Source organism: Oryctolagus cuniculus, chromosome 15 (genome assembly GCF_051225735.1).
Source record: "Oryctolagus cuniculus isolate XC-2025 breed Fujian yellow rabbit chromosome 15, ASM5122573v1, whole genome shotgun sequence".
NCBI lineage: Eukaryota > Metazoa > Chordata > Mammalia > Lagomorpha > Leporidae > Oryctolagus > Oryctolagus cuniculus.
In genome coordinates this window covers 16,281,944-16,298,714 of record NC_142881.1, presented here as the reverse complement: position 1 = coordinate 16,298,714, position 16,771 = coordinate 16,281,944, and the positions used below count along the sequence as shown (strand labels likewise).

The 16,771-nt window shown below is 38.9% G+C and overlaps 1 protein-coding gene across 1 annotated transcript in view; it reads left to right on the top strand.

Moving 5' to 3' along the window:
• Positions 1-15,312, top strand: part of NHLRC2 (NHL repeat containing 2) — a 66,128-nt gene extending 50,816 nt beyond the window's left edge. Inside the window, exons 9-11 of the mRNA XM_008270532.5 lie at positions 161-370; positions 2,761-2,980; positions 7,249-15,312. Of these exons, the coding sequence (XP_008268754.4) occupies positions 161-370; positions 2,761-2,980; positions 7,249-7,505 (687 nt within the window). The 3' untranslated portion in view covers positions 7,506-15,312. The remainder of the gene's footprint in view (positions 1-160; positions 371-2,760; positions 2,981-7,248) is intronic.
• Positions 15,313-16,771: the final 1,459 nt, after the last annotated feature.

Below are 16,771 nucleotides of genomic sequence, written 5' to 3'. Positions count from 1 at the left end.
TGTAATGTTTGAATTTTTAAAAAATATATAGAACTACCTTTTTTGATTCTTATTAATAATAATGGCAATTAGGAACTCTCTACTTTGCTTGATACTATACACTTTCATACTACAAGCATGCAATTGATCTAAAGATATATACATTTTTGTTCTTCTTTAGATTAAAATTGTGGATCCTAAAACAAAGAGCTGTACAACATTAGCAGGAACTGGAAACACAGATAACGTTACCGGTTCCAGTTTCACCGAATCAACTTTTAATGAGCCAGGAGGCTTGTGTATTGGAGAAAATGGTCAATTGTTATATGTAGCAGACACCAATAATCATCAAATTAAAGTGATGGATTTAGAAACAAAAACGATTTCTGTGGTAAGTAATCTTGAAGCCTAAGGTTTTAAGAACTACGCTAAGATCCCCACAGCACTGACAGAGGCATTTTGGGTTAGGACATCTCCAGTGATGAAATTAATACACTTAGAGTAGGAAGTAGATACCCGCATTATTTTCTTTGATGACTATGCCTGCAGGATATCTTTAATGAAATCATGTTATTTTTAAAATACAAGTTCTATCTTGTATGCTGAGGGTTTGAGGAAGATACTGGAAATTGGAAAGAATTTGATGAACTTTCAAGAAAAAATAAAGATTCAGGTAAGTGTTTAAATATGCAGACATACTGAAGCTCGCTGCATCTCATGCTGTGCAGGGTAGATTGGGTTGTTCAGCTTTTTGTTTTGTCTTTTCAGTGATCCTTGGGTTAATGTAAAGACTTTGTTTCCTGTGCTGAATCCATTATGAATAATTGCCCAAAGGGAGCTTAAAAACTACATTTCTCAAGGCATTGAAAATAAGATTGGAAAAATCTTAAATTATAATCAGTTTTTTAAAATATGGACATAGTCTAATAGAATTTTCAAGAGAAACATCTATTAAAAGTTGCCTCTTAACTTAATACATTATCCCTCTTAGTAGTTTTTTTGTCTGTTCTACTTAATATGACTGGTTTAATTCTGTAATTAATACACAGTTATTCTTAAGTGTTGAAAATTAACTGAAATGTGATCCCTGTTAAACATAAGAGTGGGAATAAGAGAGGGAAGAGATGTATAATTTGGGACATGCTCAAGCTGACTTGCCCCAAATGGTAGAGTTAGAAACATACCAGGGGATTCCAATTCAATCCCATCAAGGTGGCATGTACCAATGCCATCTCACTATTCCAAGTGATCAATTTCAGTTCACAGTTGATCATAATGAAAGGACTAAGAGTCAAAGGGAGCACATAAACAAGTCTAGTACCTGCTAACATTAACCGATAGAATAAATAAAGGGGAGAGTGATCCAACATGGGAAGTGAGATACTCAGCAGACTCATAGAATGGCAGATGTCCTAAATAGCACTCTGGCCTCAGAATCAGCCCTAAAGGCATTCGGATCTGGCTGAAAAGCCCATGAGAGTATTTCAGGCATGGAAAGCCAAGACACTCTGGCAAAAGATCTCTGTGAGTGAGATCCCAGTGGAAAGAACAGGTCTTCAAAGAAGGAGGTACCTTTCTCTGAAGGGAGGAGAGAACCTCCACTTTGACTATGACCTTGTCTAAACAAGATAAGAATCGGAGAACTCAGAGGGCTTCCATAGCCTTGGAAACTCATGACTGGAGCATAGGGAGATTACTGATGCCATAGACAGGAGTGTCAATTGGTAAAGTCAACAACAGGAGTCACTGTGCACTTACTCCTCATGTAGGATCTCTGTCCTTAATGTGCTGTGCATTGAGATTTAATGCTATAATGAGTACTCAAACAATATATTTCACTTTGTGTTTCTATGGGGGTGCAAACTGTTGAAATCTTTACTTAATGCAAACTAAACTGATCTTCTGTAAAAAAAAAAAAAAAAAGAAATTATCAATTCCCAACTTGACTCTCACTGGGATTAAACATGACAATAGGTCTGATCTGATTTCATCATCATTTAAAAAAAATCATCTATTATTTTTCACTTTATGTTTCTGTGTGGGAGCAAACTGTTGAAATCCTTACTTAATGTATACTAAGCTGATCTTCTGTATATTAAGATAATCGAAAATGAATCTTGATGTGAATGGAAGGGGAGAGGGAGTGGGAAAGGGGAGGGTTGTGGGTGGGAGGGACAGTATGGGGGGGAAGCCATTGTAATCCATAAATCGTACTTTGGAAATTTATATTCATTAAATAAAAGTTAAAAAAAATGTAAAAAAAAATATGTCTTAAGCAGTGTATTGCCACTAACTGAAATTAGTAAATGATGACTCAAATGTGAAAAAAAAAAAAAAAAAAAGTTGCCTGTTGGTGAAACTGAAAAAAATACAAAAGCTTTTTGTTCCCTAACATTCTAGTAATTTACAAGGTATATCATCCCAAGTGTCATTTCTCTTCATACAGATCTCTATATAAGATGAATAATACAGTTACACATAGAGAATGTCTCTCCTGCACTCATAGTTTAGTTTTCATTTCCCATCATCTGTAAACATGTTGGACAATTAATGTAATTCTGTCTCTTTCCCAAGTTGATAATCTTTTTGCCAAGATAAATTAGCTTTCTGCACCTCCAAATAATGTTGAGGGTGTCTTAGGTAAACATTCTAACTCAGAGTAGAATGGCAATTAGGTTATTGATACAGAACTTCATTTTTTTTCCAAAGTCTAAAAATAAGTTTCCTCACTCCACAATTACTACGAAGTATACTTTCATAACAGATTTTCTTATTTCTTAGCTCCCCATCTTCAGATCTGCAAGTTCTGTGGTAGATGGTCCGGTCCTGGGAGAAACACAGAAGACATTACCCAAGCTGCCTAAATCTGCCGCAAGCATCAGGCTTTCCCCTGTGACCGCGCGTCCTGGCCAGACCCTCCAGTTCAAGCTACGACTAGACCTGCCATCGGGAACGAAGCTAACCGAAGGAGTGCCCAGTTGCTGGTTTGTGACAGCTGAAGGTATGGGCGTTGATCTTGCAAGTGGAAATACTTCATAAATTCCTGATATTTAATCTAGTACTTTTTCTCATTTGTTTTGAGACATTTTTACTCTGTAATTGAGCAAAATTGAGAGAATGTGAAAAACCGAATCCAGATCTAACTCCACTTTGGCAATTTTCTTTACTCTTCAAGATCCTTTCCCCTCCTTTTATTAAAGAATAGCGTGACTCACCGGAAGTTACGTGTCAGCTTTTAGCGTGCTTTCTTGGGGTGTGAGATTTCACGTACCTCTTCCCCTATTCTAACCTTGGTCTTTATTCTTTTCTTATTCCCAAAGTGAACTTCTCAGAGTTCCGATCTGAAGTAGAGCAACAATGAGGATTCTTCTTAATAAGTATCTTTTTCTGTACCTCCGCCTCCCAGTCAACTTTTTTTTTTTTTTTGGACAGGCAGAGTGGATAGTGAGAGAGAGAGAGACAGAGAGAAAGGTCTTCCTTTTGCCGTTGGCTCACCCTCCAATGGCCGCCGCGGCCGGCGTACCGCGCTGATCCAATGGCAGGAGCCAGGTGCTTCTCCTGGTCTCCCATGGGTTGCAGGGCCCAAGGACTTGGGCCATCCTCCACTGCACTCCCTGGCCCCAGCAGAGAGCTGGCCTGGAAGAGGGGCAACCGGGACAGAATCCGGCGCCCCGACCGGGACTAGAACCCGGTGTGCTGGCACCACAAGGAGGAGGATTAGCCTAGTGAGCCGCAGCGCCGGCCTCTCCCAGTCAACTTTATTCATTCTTCCATTCCTTTTCTGTGTGTGAATCAGTGTGAGCCAGCTCCTTCTTTCATTAACTGATGATAGCAAATCAGAAGGCTGCTTGCCTGTGGCTGTGCTTTCCAACACTGTACAGAGGGGCCAGCAGTTTTAAAGTCAAATAGCAGTGGTCCAGAACGCTAAAGCACGACTTCTTGTCTCTAATGGTCTTCCTCTGTCCTAGTCTCCCACGCTCATTTCACACGATCTCACCCAATCTTTCATTTCCTCCCCAACTGCTCCTCCCTCATACCCTCTTGCACACTTTTGTTCTGTACTTGACCCAAATCCTGCCCCGTGCCTTCTTACCTTCATACCTTCTCAGGGGCAGCAGCTGCTGGCCTGTAACTCTCAGCTCTGTGTCCAAACCAAGAGGCCGAAGAGATCTTAGTAGGCAAGCCATGAGGAACTGCCTCTGAGCGTTTAGGAGGCTGGCTCTTGGGATTGAGCTCTTGGGGAAACCAAACCATCTTACCGTTCACAAGGGAGAGGCCGACCATGTGGCACTCTGATGTTTGGGAGTAGCCCTATGGAGAGAGTACTTAGATTCTGGCCATTCCACAGCCTGCTAGGTTCACAGCAAATCATAGGTGCCAGTTTAACTTCTGTCTGAAAGCATTCTGTATTCACTGTGTGATTAAAAAATAGTGTATTAATTTTTAAAATAGCATATTGACAAATTAGTATGTTTATTTTAACTGTTTTGTCAGATGCACAAATTAATTGAGTTCTTTGAACATAAATTATGGATAGTATTAAAGGAAAGTGAAAAAGTCTATAGAGAAAATATTTAGCTTTTTTAATCACTTACCCAAGATAACAGCTTCATTCTTTTTATTTAGGCAAATAAGGTTTAGCCAAATAATTTAGGGTTTTGAAAACTATTTCATGGAATTTATTGTATACTTATAGTAACAAACATTTTCTCTTAGTTGGCTAAATAGAAATGGAAGCACTTATTTTTAACTGAATTTTGGTCCCTATAATTTAAAGTAGTTAGAATATGTGAAAGTTTTTAAGTCCTCCTGCTCCCCCCAAAAAAGCAGTGTAATAACACCACTGTCATATTGTAACTTTTTTTTTAAAGATTTATTTATTTATTTGAAAGAGTTACACAGAGAGAGGAGGAGAGGCAGAGGCAGAGAGAAAGGTCTTTCATCTGCTGGTTCACTCCCCAGTTGGCTGTAACGGCCAGAGTTGTGCCGATTTGAGGCCAGGAGCCTCCGCCAGGTCTCCCACATGGGTGCAGGAGCCCAGGGCCATAGCAGAGAACTGGATTGCAAGTGGAACAGCCAGGATTCAAACCAGCGCTTTACCCACTACACCACAGCGCCTGCCCCTCTTATCATAACTTTACAAACTCTATGATATATGTGAGAAATATCTAAAACATTTTTATTTCTAGACTTGGACAGTAAAATAACATAATTTATTATTTTCTTACTCTGATTTAAAGTATAAGTTCTCTACTGATTTTCTTACTAGCAAAGTTAAGCATTAAATAAAACAGAAAGAAGCTAAGCTTGCCAAAGATTTTTATAGAGAATTTTTTTTAATTATTTAAAAGCTCCTACATAAAAGCACCGCACTTCTGTTGTTGCCTTGAACCTTCTTTTTTTTTTTTTTTTTTGACAGGCAGAGTGGACAGTGAGAGAGAGAGAGACAGAGAGAAAGGTCTTCCTTTGCTGTTGGTTCACCCTCCAATGGCCACCACGGCTGGTGGGCTGCGGCCGGCGCACCGCGCTGATCCGAAGGCAGGAGCCAGGTGCTTCTCCTGGTCTCCCATGGGGTGCAGGGCCCAAGCACTTGGGCCATCCTCCACTGCACTCCCGGGCCACAGCAGAGAGCTGGCCTGGAAGAGGGGCAACCGGGACAGAATCCGGTGTGCTGGCGCCGCAAGGCAGAGGATTAGCCTAGTGAGCCGAGGCGCCAGCCGCCTTGAACCTTCTTATGTAAAATATCTTTCTTGAGTTTTCCTTTCAGTCAGTAAAATCCTATAAGCAGTAAACTAAAGGAGATTGTAGAGGACTGAGAGAAGCAGGTACCGAGTCTGTTGACTCATCCTGAGGACAAAGGAAAGAAATAGAAGCCAAGCAGTAGACAGCGTTTCACCACGGCTCAGTAGGTGGTGTAGGCTGTGTATGGATGTCCCAGGCGTTCATATGTCTTAGATCGTGTTCACTGCACTCTGTGTAAAATGACAGGAATACTGCTCTTACCCCTGCGTGAGCTGATGGTCAGTTTACATATGCGCCTTCTCACTGCGAAGCACGTGTGTGTGTGCCTTGAAGTGAATAAAGACATTTAAAGAAAACCTTGACACCAGACTACTTAAACAATTTTAAGTGGTTTACTAGACTTTTGTTAGATAATCTGTATTTAAGTCTAAGAAGAATTTTACGTATTAAAATCAGGTAGACAATGGGAGCCCATGGAGATTATGTATACCCTGTACCTGTTTCTTTTTTTTTTTTTTAACTCTTATTTAATGAATATAGATTTCCAAAGTACAGCTTATGGATTACATTGGCTCCCCCCCACCCCAGTGACTTCCCTCCCACCCGCAACCCTCCCCTTCCCTGCTCTCTCTCCCCTTCCATTCATATCAAGATTCATTTTCAATTTTCTATATATACAGAAGATCAGTTTAGTATACATTAAGTAAAGATTTCAACAGTTTGCACCCACATAGAAACACAAAGTGAAAAATACTGTTTGAGTACTTGTTATAGCATTAAATCTCAATGTACAGCACATTAAGGACAGAGATCCTACATGAGGAGTAAGTGCACAGTGACTCCTGTTGTTGACTTGACAAATTGACACTCTTGTTTATGGCATCAGTAATCTCCTAGGCTCCAGTCATGAGTTTCCAAGGCTATGGAAGCCTTTTGAGTTCTCCGACTCTTATCTTATTTAGACAAGGTCATAGTCAAAGTGGAAGTTCTTTCCTCCCTTCAGAGAAAGGACCCTGTACCTGTTTCTAAAGAAATCAGTGGTTTCTTTATTATTACTTTTGGAAACTCAATAACTCATCATTATTTTAACTAGAAAGTCACTGCAGAATTATAAAGTTTATTTGTATTCCCTATGTAAAGTCTATTTTGTAGTTTTTATGTCTCTCAAGGTTTATATATTTGATAAAAGTGGTCTTTTTCTCCAGCATCTTTTTTATTTCTGAAACTTTTATCTTTGGGGTCTATAACCATATTTGCAATATTTAAGTTGATTTCAGTAGAAATAAATTTATAATTTATTTTGTAGTGTTTAAACAAAGGGAAGAATTATAATAACTGAATTCAAAATCGTCAGATTGGGAACTGCTCGTGGTGGACACTGCCTCCTATTTGTAGTTCTGGTCTTCCTGCAGAGCCGAATGCCTGACACTGACGTGCTTTCAGTAAATACTTGTTGGTTGAGTGAATCCAGTCTTCATGAGATTTTTTTCTAATTCCCTACAGTCTTACTCATTTTTTGTTTTCTAGGCAATGAATGGCTTCTTCAAGGACAGACGCCATCTGGAGAGATAGAGAGCATGTCCAGCCAGCCAACGATTTCTCTGCAAGTTCCTGGCCATTGCTTGTCCCTTGACGCTGTTGTGTGTGTCAGTGTTCTGCTCTATTACTGCAGCGCGGATAGTGGCGCTTGTATGATGCAGGGAGTCCTGTTCAGGCAGCCTCTGCAGATAAGTGACACGCAGCAAGGCTGCGCAGCTCCCGTGGAGCTCAGGCATGTGTTCTAGAAGGCATGGCAGTCCTCCCCACAGCCCCAGCCTCCTGACCGTCACTATGACTTACGAGGAAAACTTAGTTTCTGCCTCTGGAAACCAAGACGCCATTCCCCGTTTCTAGCAGATGTCACTAAAATAAAGCAATGCTCCTTGTTTACTTTTTATATTGTAAAAAAATTCCTTCATTCTGGCTGTGTGCAAGCTAACTCACTGACCATCGTTTGAACCATAATATTATAATCTATGCTGCTATTCTGCATAAGACTGAAGTCCACAGTAGAGGAGAGAACATTATCACAATTTGCAGTGAATACTGATAATAGTAATACTAGGTATTTTAACCTACTTTTGCTACCTTTATTAATAGCTGTTGGCACACTTGAATGTGTACATTTCGCAGTACTTTAGAAAGAACCTATGCTTTAGTCCACGTGTTTATATAAGGACATCTGCCATTCAAGACATGAGGTCTATTTTCTGCCCCACTAAAGGTATTTTCATCACAGTAGAAACTGAAGAATACATGGCTGGTAAATATGATCTTTATTCTGTGATTTTCTCTACTGAGATATTTTTAAGATAATTTTTATCTATTTTTATTATAAATTATTTGTTTTAATATGCCATTATTAATGCCTTGTAACTTTATACAGAAACAGTTGAACATAGAATCTCTAAGTGCATATAGACCCACTCCTCTAAACTTCTTCCAGTTAACAAATGAGTCCTCAGAAGTATTATGACTTCCATGGAGAAAGAGACATAAGGATACATTACTGTGTGTGATAAAGGCTTTATTGTGTAGCTGAATCTCATGTAAATGGGTATATGTGTTGTTTTAGCACTTACATTTCATTTGTAAGTATTCAATGAAGGTTTGCTAGGTTATGATTTTGGGTTTTGTGGTTCTTATATTCAAATTTTAAATTATGGTCACTTGCTATGATGTTTTTAAAAATCACTTTTAACTCCTCAAAGTGAAATTTCCAATGTGAAATACTTTCATACTGTTATGGTGCTATAATACTATAGTACCAAAATACTATATTAAGTATCGTATATTCTAATATATTACTCTTGAATATATTAAGCCTGAAATATGTAGTGATTTGATGACACTGCTATCTTGGTTTTTTAGCCACAAAAGAAAAAGCCACTGAAGGTAGTTTTTTGAATTACCATAATTTAACCTATTCCTGTTTTTCCTAAAACTAATTGAACGTATTTGTGACTTAGGCACTTACAGGATTTTTTAAAAACAACAGGTGAACCATGTTTATTTATTCAATAAATATTTATAGACAGTATGGCATAATATGCTTCCCCTCCTTCAAAAACAATGCTGTATTTGAAATGTAATCTTTTTAGCACCATCATCTGCCCACTTCACTGTTTCTGGAAATATAGTATTCGCTTGTTTTATTCATAAGGTTAAATCTCTGAATGAAGAGAATGGATAGCTTATGACTTTGATTTACTTAGCAGCCTTCTAACATGTTTTTAAGAGAAGCATCAATGTAAAATTAAAAATTATATGCACAAGTAATTACCTCATAAATCTTTTTCTCCACAAACAACCAGGAAAAAAATGTTCTGTCATAAAAGGATGTATAACATTTACATTCTCTTTTGTGGAAAATAGGCCTTAGTTAATCTCATTTTAGTTGAAAGGATGCAAAGACTTCCTGTTTCAGGACATAAACAATTTCACTCTCTAAAAGAAGTGTATTTAATTTTAACTTGCTAGTTTAGAAATAACTAATAATTTATTTTTCAGTGTAATATACAAACATACAGTATATATTACATATTTGCATGTATGTTAAAAATCCATAATATCTTTTAGAGTCCCTTAATTTTCCCTTTGTTTAAACAGAGTTTTAGGTTATTGTTAAGTTTATCCTTTTCGTGACTTTCAAAGTATAGTTTTATTGAATTTGTTTCCTTACCCACTGCCACTCTGCTTTGTTTTTTACATTGAAAATATTATTTATAGTGGATTAGTATTATTTTGATAAGTCACACTAAAGCAATATAAATAGGTTCCAAGAATCTATGACTAGCATAAGCCTCTAATATAGGAGGAAGTACTACACAGTTTATTTTTAAAACTTCTTGATCCATGTCTGCCTTCTCTTTTCTGTAAGGGTTGTGTTTATTTTTTTTAATTTGTGCTTTTCTCCCTAAATTACTGTGTTCGGTGGTAGTTTAAAGAGTGTAGGTCACATTAATCAAAATGGCAGTGAGGTAGCGTTACACACACTTCAACATAATACCTAATCTTTGCCCTAAATTATTCTGCTGATTTGTTAACTTTTTTCCCTCCTCGTGATATTTCATAGTTATTAGATTTTTTCTGACTTTGTACTCAGGATTAATATCCCTATAAAGAATCTTGCTTATCTTGAATATTCTATCTCAAGCAAATATTTAACCTACTCACAAAGGAACACCTTGCAGTTTAATCACCTGTAAAGTGTAACTTTGGCAAAGTTCAATGAGTTTTCTCCTTTACTATTTGAATAATATATTTAGATGTTCTATTATCAGGCCTTCAGAAAAAACTGTACATCTGAACACAGCCTAACATGTGTATGGATGAGTATGTGTGTCTGTGTGTGTGTATGCATATACAGATAAAAAGATCCATTCAAGAATTACTTACATGTTTCTTTTTATGGGCAGTATACTTTGAAGCTAATTCCACCGAACCAGGTTGTTCTTTGCTTGTTTTTCCATAGTTGAAAGATTGGGGAAGATATTGAAAATATTTACCTCTATAATATAATTTTCTTTTCTACCTGCACAATATTTACTACTAGTTTATATCTGCAAATTAAAAACATTTCAGTCTGTCCATCATAGTTGGCTTCCTGCTTAAGAACAATCATCAAAAGCCAACTAAATTCCATGATTCACAATTACCTAAAAACATGTACAGATGGATGTTTTAATTTTAATTCTACACTTCTGGATTTTTTTTTAAGTGAACAGTTTGTTATTCTTAAAACCAGTGGAAAAGAACTAAAGTTTTTTAAATACTTAAAATTGAGTCATAAGCACTTACATAACTTCCCTAAAGTCACTTTTATTACCAAAGATCAGAACACTGTTTGGCGTCTTTTGATCTGCTGGTTCTCTTTCCTTAAGTGTGCGACCTGGTGAAGACAGAAATGATTATGGCTTTCTCCTTCTAGTATTTCTGTTGTATAATGTAGTGCAGTGGCTCAGAGCGTGGACTTGGATTCTGACTCTCTAAAATGAGGCTTACGTAGTTGCCTTATCATTGAGCGGTTAGTAATTTATAAAACTTTTTAGTTATTGGCTTAGTAATAATAAAAAATTGTGGCCATAGGCACAAATAGCTTGACATTTTCTTTGCAACTGCAATTTCTAAAGGTGATTATTTCTCTATGAACTATTTGATACATTAATATTTTCCATCAATTTAAGGCTCAAGAAGAGAAATGTAGTTTTATAATGAATCATATTAGTATTTTATAAATAATCTTATAGTTACAAAGAAACATTCCTACAGTATTATTAAAAATTTTTAAAGGACCTTCTGGAACTGTGAGTTATAAGCTTGTCTTGAGAAAGTCCAGTCTGAATCACATTCCTGTAACATGTGTCCAGCAGCTTACACCGGAATACTTATATATTTTTTGTTTTTAAAGATTTATTTATTTATTTGAAAGGCAGAGTTACAGAGAGGCAGAGACAGAGAGAGAGAGAGAGAGGTCTTCCATCCGCTGAATCACTCCCCAAATGGCTGCAATGGCCAGAGCTGGGCTGATCCGAAGTCACGAACCAGGAGCTTCTTCTGGGTCTGCCCTGCAGATGCAGGGGCCCAAGGACTTGGGCCATCTTCCACTGCTTTCCCAGGCCATAGCACAGAGCTGGATGGGAAGTGGAACAGCTGGGACTCAAACCAGCACCCATGTGGGATGCCGGCACTGCAGGTGGTGGCTTTTACCCACTACGCCACAGCACTGGCCCCTAGAATACACCTTAACCAAAAAGTCTCACTCAGTGATGCTTTACAAAGTCTTCAGAGTGCTCTCACGTATGTTGCTCCATTTGATCCTTACAGTAACATTATGAGACAGGTAGGTGTCCCTTTTTTAGATGAGGAAATAGCCTTGGAAGAATTGGTGACATCTGAAGACCAAAAAGCTCCAAGGACTGTGCCTGCTGTCTAGTGCCAGGCCTGGTACCAGCCAACGCTTAGTTCTGTCGAATGACTTGAGTATGAGGAGTGAGTGGGGAATCTTTTGTTCCGATACAGGTCTGCCATTACCTAGCCTTACACTAGAATGAAAAGAATAATAAGCTAAATGCACTGAGCTCTGTTTGCCAGGACTTCTCTCAGTGCTTGGTGTGTATTAACTTCTTGAGTGGTGGTACTGTTTTTGCTTGTTTGACCAATGAGGAAACAGACACAGAGAGGGTCAGCAGCACCCCAGCTTAATCCATATCACACAGAAGTAGCAGAGCCTGCATGACAGGTCAACTACCTCTATATTGGCCCTCAGAGCCATTTTTTTAACATAAATCTTTAATAGCTTTATATAATAATTTAAAGTCCTACCAATAATTTTTTTTTTTTTTTTTTTTTTTGACAGGCAGAGTGGACTGTGAGAGAGAGAGAGACAGAGAGAAAGGTCTTCCTTTGCCATTGGTTCACCCTCCAGTGGCCGGCGCACCGCGCTGATCCGAAGGCAGGAGCCAGGTGCTTCCTCCTGGTCTCCCATGGGGTGCAGGGCCCAAGCACTTGGGCCATCCTCCACTGCACTCCCTGGCCACAGCAGAGAGCTGGCCTGGAAGAGGGGCAACCGGGACAGAATCCGGTGCTCCGACCGGGACTAGAACCCAGTGTGCCGGCGCCACAAGGCGGAGGATTAGCCTAGTGAGCCACGGCACCGGCCAATAATTGTTTTTTGAAATTTAAATAAATTCATTTAATTATGTGACTTTTCTTTATATACTTTTACCATTCAGGCCTCGGAACAGGTCTTTGTCATATCCGACAAGATTTTATGTACTGCTCTTTGTTAGTTTCAGATATCATCTAATTTTTCTGACAAGTGGAGCATTAAAGAAATAACTTTCTAGTGCTAGTATTTAACAGTGCTGTTTCCGGTTGATCTTCAAAAGATAATTTAGACCTATTTGTAAAGAATAACTGAATACTTAGCATTGGATTATCTTATACCCTAACAAGCTTATTCATATCTTTTTTAAATTTCATTAGCCAAAGTGATCTCTAGAAATACCAAGTTTGTTCAGCTTCCTTGCTTTGTAAATAACACTGGTGTGTAGGCCCCCCCCCACCACCACCACCACACACACATGCACAGTGACTCAAATATATGCAATTCTATTATAGGAAAAATTTTGCCAGGGCCAACCTTTTATTCCAGCATTAGGAGCATTAAAAATAATGAAGCAGAATGCTGCATACCAGCAAGTATAACTCATGATCATTCAGGTACAGAAGCAGACATCTTTCCGCTGTGAAACAGTCTGCTAATGAAGTCGCAGCGAGGCAGTTGTTAACTTTGTGGTAAAAATCCCTTTCCTGAAATCCATAAGAAAGTTTAAGAAAGTGGTAACAGAAATTATTATTATTATTATTATTATAAAAGTGGAATTCACTCAGTCACCAAGATGCCTTTCCCTCCTCCTGTGAGACAAAGGTTATTTAAATGAAGAATTAAGGGTAGTCATAGGTCACTGTTTTGTCATGAATAGTTAAGTTTGCTGTCACATTTCTTTGCAAGAGGGTGATATAGAGTACAGTGTTGAAAGCTGGGGCTTGGCTGTTGTGCCTGTGTATATTCCATCATTGACAGACCTTGACCCCTTCACACATTAGACCTGCCGCTTAGACTGCCTATCTCCGGCTCGCAGGTGGCTGGTCTGATGGCAGAGCGCCTGGCAAAGTGTACCAGGGAGGCAGCCCAGCCCTACTTAGCTTTTCTAACTGCACCCTTCCATCTCTTAGGTTTCAGTTCAGTTATTTGCAAAGGCTAGAGTTAGATACTTAAAACCCCAGACATGTTTGCCTAGTAACGACTTAGTCATTGTTTGGTGTACCCCTCTCCTCTGCTGGCATGTCACTCTCAAGGTGCACCAAAGGACATTTTGTTCCGTTGAAAACCCCAGGACCAAAAGGAAAATCTCACAGGCCTCCTCCCCTTACCTGTACTAGCAACCAGACACTGAAGAGCACCAAACAGGCACGCCGGAGCACTACACAGCCTCAGACCAGCAGCATTCCTGTATCTGTCAGGGCGTGGAGTGTGTTACCTTTCTCTTTAAACAGCAACTTACAGGTCTAGTGTTTTAAATCATACAGAGTTAAACAAAATTGTCAGATGCTTTTTGATGTTAAACACTTGAACTCTGAGTAATACGAATCAATGACTTACTACCTTTTGCTTTTAATGTCCCTGGTTACATACTTTTAAGTGAACAAGACCTCATAATGCTGAGAAACGGAGAAAATCAGCCCTCCTATGTAAATAGCCCAATTTAAACAGCGTTTTTGTTATCCTTTTCTAATCTTTTGAATGCTGTGCTTCTGAGAAACACACGTTGAAGGACATAGGGCGAAACATCAGTTGATGAATTACGCTAATAAAGGAAACGTCAGACAAGTTCGTTTCTGAAAATCTGGGACTCTGCCATGTGACTGTCTTGTGTTTTTAGAATTTGTGGCATGATTTTCAGTCCCACCAGAAACGCACATTCTATGAGCATGTACAGGCTGGGCTGCCTGTCGTGAACCATTCACTTTGCTTTTTAAAATGCTAGCAAGTTCTTGTTTGGATGGAGTTGAAATTTATTGTGCATGCATGCCTGTGATACTCATCGTCAAAATTTAGCTGTCAAGAATACCCTCTCACTTCCTCTTCACATCCAGGCTTCCCTTTCTTTAAAAACAGTGGTTGCTCCTGTAGAAGTTTCAATGAGGAAATACGGTTACACAAGTACCAGATAGGGCAGAATTGTTTTGTTGTGGTGGACTATTTTTTTCTAGAATTCCTGATACCTGTTTTCAAAAGGAAGGGAGCAAATACCCTATGTGACTTCAGATGGTTTCCTTCTGCTTTCTATGTCACGATATTTTACATAGGCGAATAAAAAACCCGCACATCTGAATTCTTACTGTTAGGCTGCACAAACACCCAGCTGAGAAAGGTGACTGCTCTCGTCACTTCACGTGTGGGTGTGGACAAGTCAGAGTGCTGTGTGGTTGAGGTGTGTGTGTGTGTCAGTGTTTCCAGTTGTAACATTTCATGGATTTCTCAACCTGCAGAGACTCAGACTGCTTGTCAACTTTTGTGTGGTTAAAGCGTGTGGGTTTGTTTTTGACACTAGAATTGGTCTGCTGTGCTGACTTCATACCTGTCATTCCAAAGGTTTGATTTTTTTTTTTCTGTTAAATTAATGGTTGAAAATGCAATGAAAGCCTAATGTACAAGTTCTCAACATGGTCTGGTTCTGAAAGAATTTACTTGGTGTGCGTTTTTAAAGTGTTCTATATAGACAGATTAATATATTTTTGTACAGTATATTTCTACATTTATTTCAAGACTGTATTCTTCAGTGACTTTTTCAAATGCATTTGTGAGCAGAAGACGGTGTGGAATGAGAGCACAGGGGCCTTTTCCACCAGTTCAAAAGAAAATATAATCTGTGTGATCATAGAAAGCAAGAATGCGCTTGTACTGTCCCAGAGGAAATCGGATGCCTCTTTTCTAAAGCTTTGTAAACTTTTTTCAAGAAATAGATTAAATATTTTCTCTGTAAAGCCACGCTTCTGTTTTTAATATGCTTCCTGTTTTAAGTACAGCATGACATCATTTTATAACCTGGAGACCTGCAACCCACAATTTATTTGAACTTGTGGGGAGATGAGGAGCATAACATTTAGTTTTTAAGAAAAACTGCAAGCAGGTACTTCAAGTCATACAATCATCATTGCTATAGGGATTTTTAAAAAAATTATATTGGGGAAGAGTAATCTACTCAGTGAATGGTATTGGAAACATTTGAAAAAGACAAAAATTAGATCTCTACTTGACATTTACACACAAGATTTAGAAAGTAATTGTGACAACATAAAAATGACATTACAAAAATGTCAGAAGAAGCTAAGGGGATATCTAGTGTTGGAATTGATGATGACAATCTTGAGAATGACCTAAAACCCAAAAGCAATGACTGGAAAGATTGACATGTACTCTGTCTATAATTCTCTCAAATAAATAAATCTTTAAAAAATTATTTATTTATTTGAAAGATGGAGTTACAGAGAGGGAGAGGCAAAGGCACAGAGAGAGAAGTCTTCCATCCACTGGTCCATTCCCCAGATGGCCACAACAGCCAGTACTGGGCCAAACTGAAGCCAGGAACCAGTTTTCATTCCGGTCCCCCATGTGGGACCCAAGCACTTGGGCCATCTTCAGCTGCCCTCCCAGGCACACCAGCAGGAAGCTGGATCAGAAGTGGAGCAGCTGGGAGATGAACTGGCACCCACATGGGATGCCAATGCCACAGAACGTGGCTTAACCTGCCATATCACAGTGCCAGCCCCATGATATGATTTCTAAGACAAAGCAAGTGTCTTTCCCATGACTCCTTTCTTTCATGCTTTCAGTGTTGTGAAATACCTCTAAGAGTTCTTTACTGTGAAATTTTACGGCAGGATCACTTTGTCTAGGACCTCACCTTTCCATCACAACTACTTTCCTTGCTGAAGTTCATCATTAACTCACTCTGGCTTGTTTTCAAGAGCATCAGATAGTAACTGCATTCCCACCCTAAGCTCACATTTCACTACCAGTGTCATCAGTTTTCATATTTCTTCACAGTACTTTTTATCTTCGTTGGCCAGTACCCTCTTAGACTCTCCATTTTTGTAAACTGTCATGTCATTGTATCTAGGAAACAAGGCAGCACGCCTGTCTGCTTTGCTGTATGTGCATAAACTGAGGCATGGATGCCCAGTGGCCAGTCACTGGCAGGCTTTGAGAGATGTGACATTGTACTGATCACGGGGCCATCTGTTACTACATAGTGATTTGTGGAGTGAAGTTTATACTTAGTACTCAAAGTTGATATGCCATGGTAACAGACATTTGACCCATGTTATTGGAGGACCAGCATTATTTATTTATTTATTTATTTATTGACAGGCAGAGTGGACAGTGAGAGAGAGAGACAGAGAAAGGTCTTCCTTTTGCCGTTGGTTCACCCTCCAATGGCCG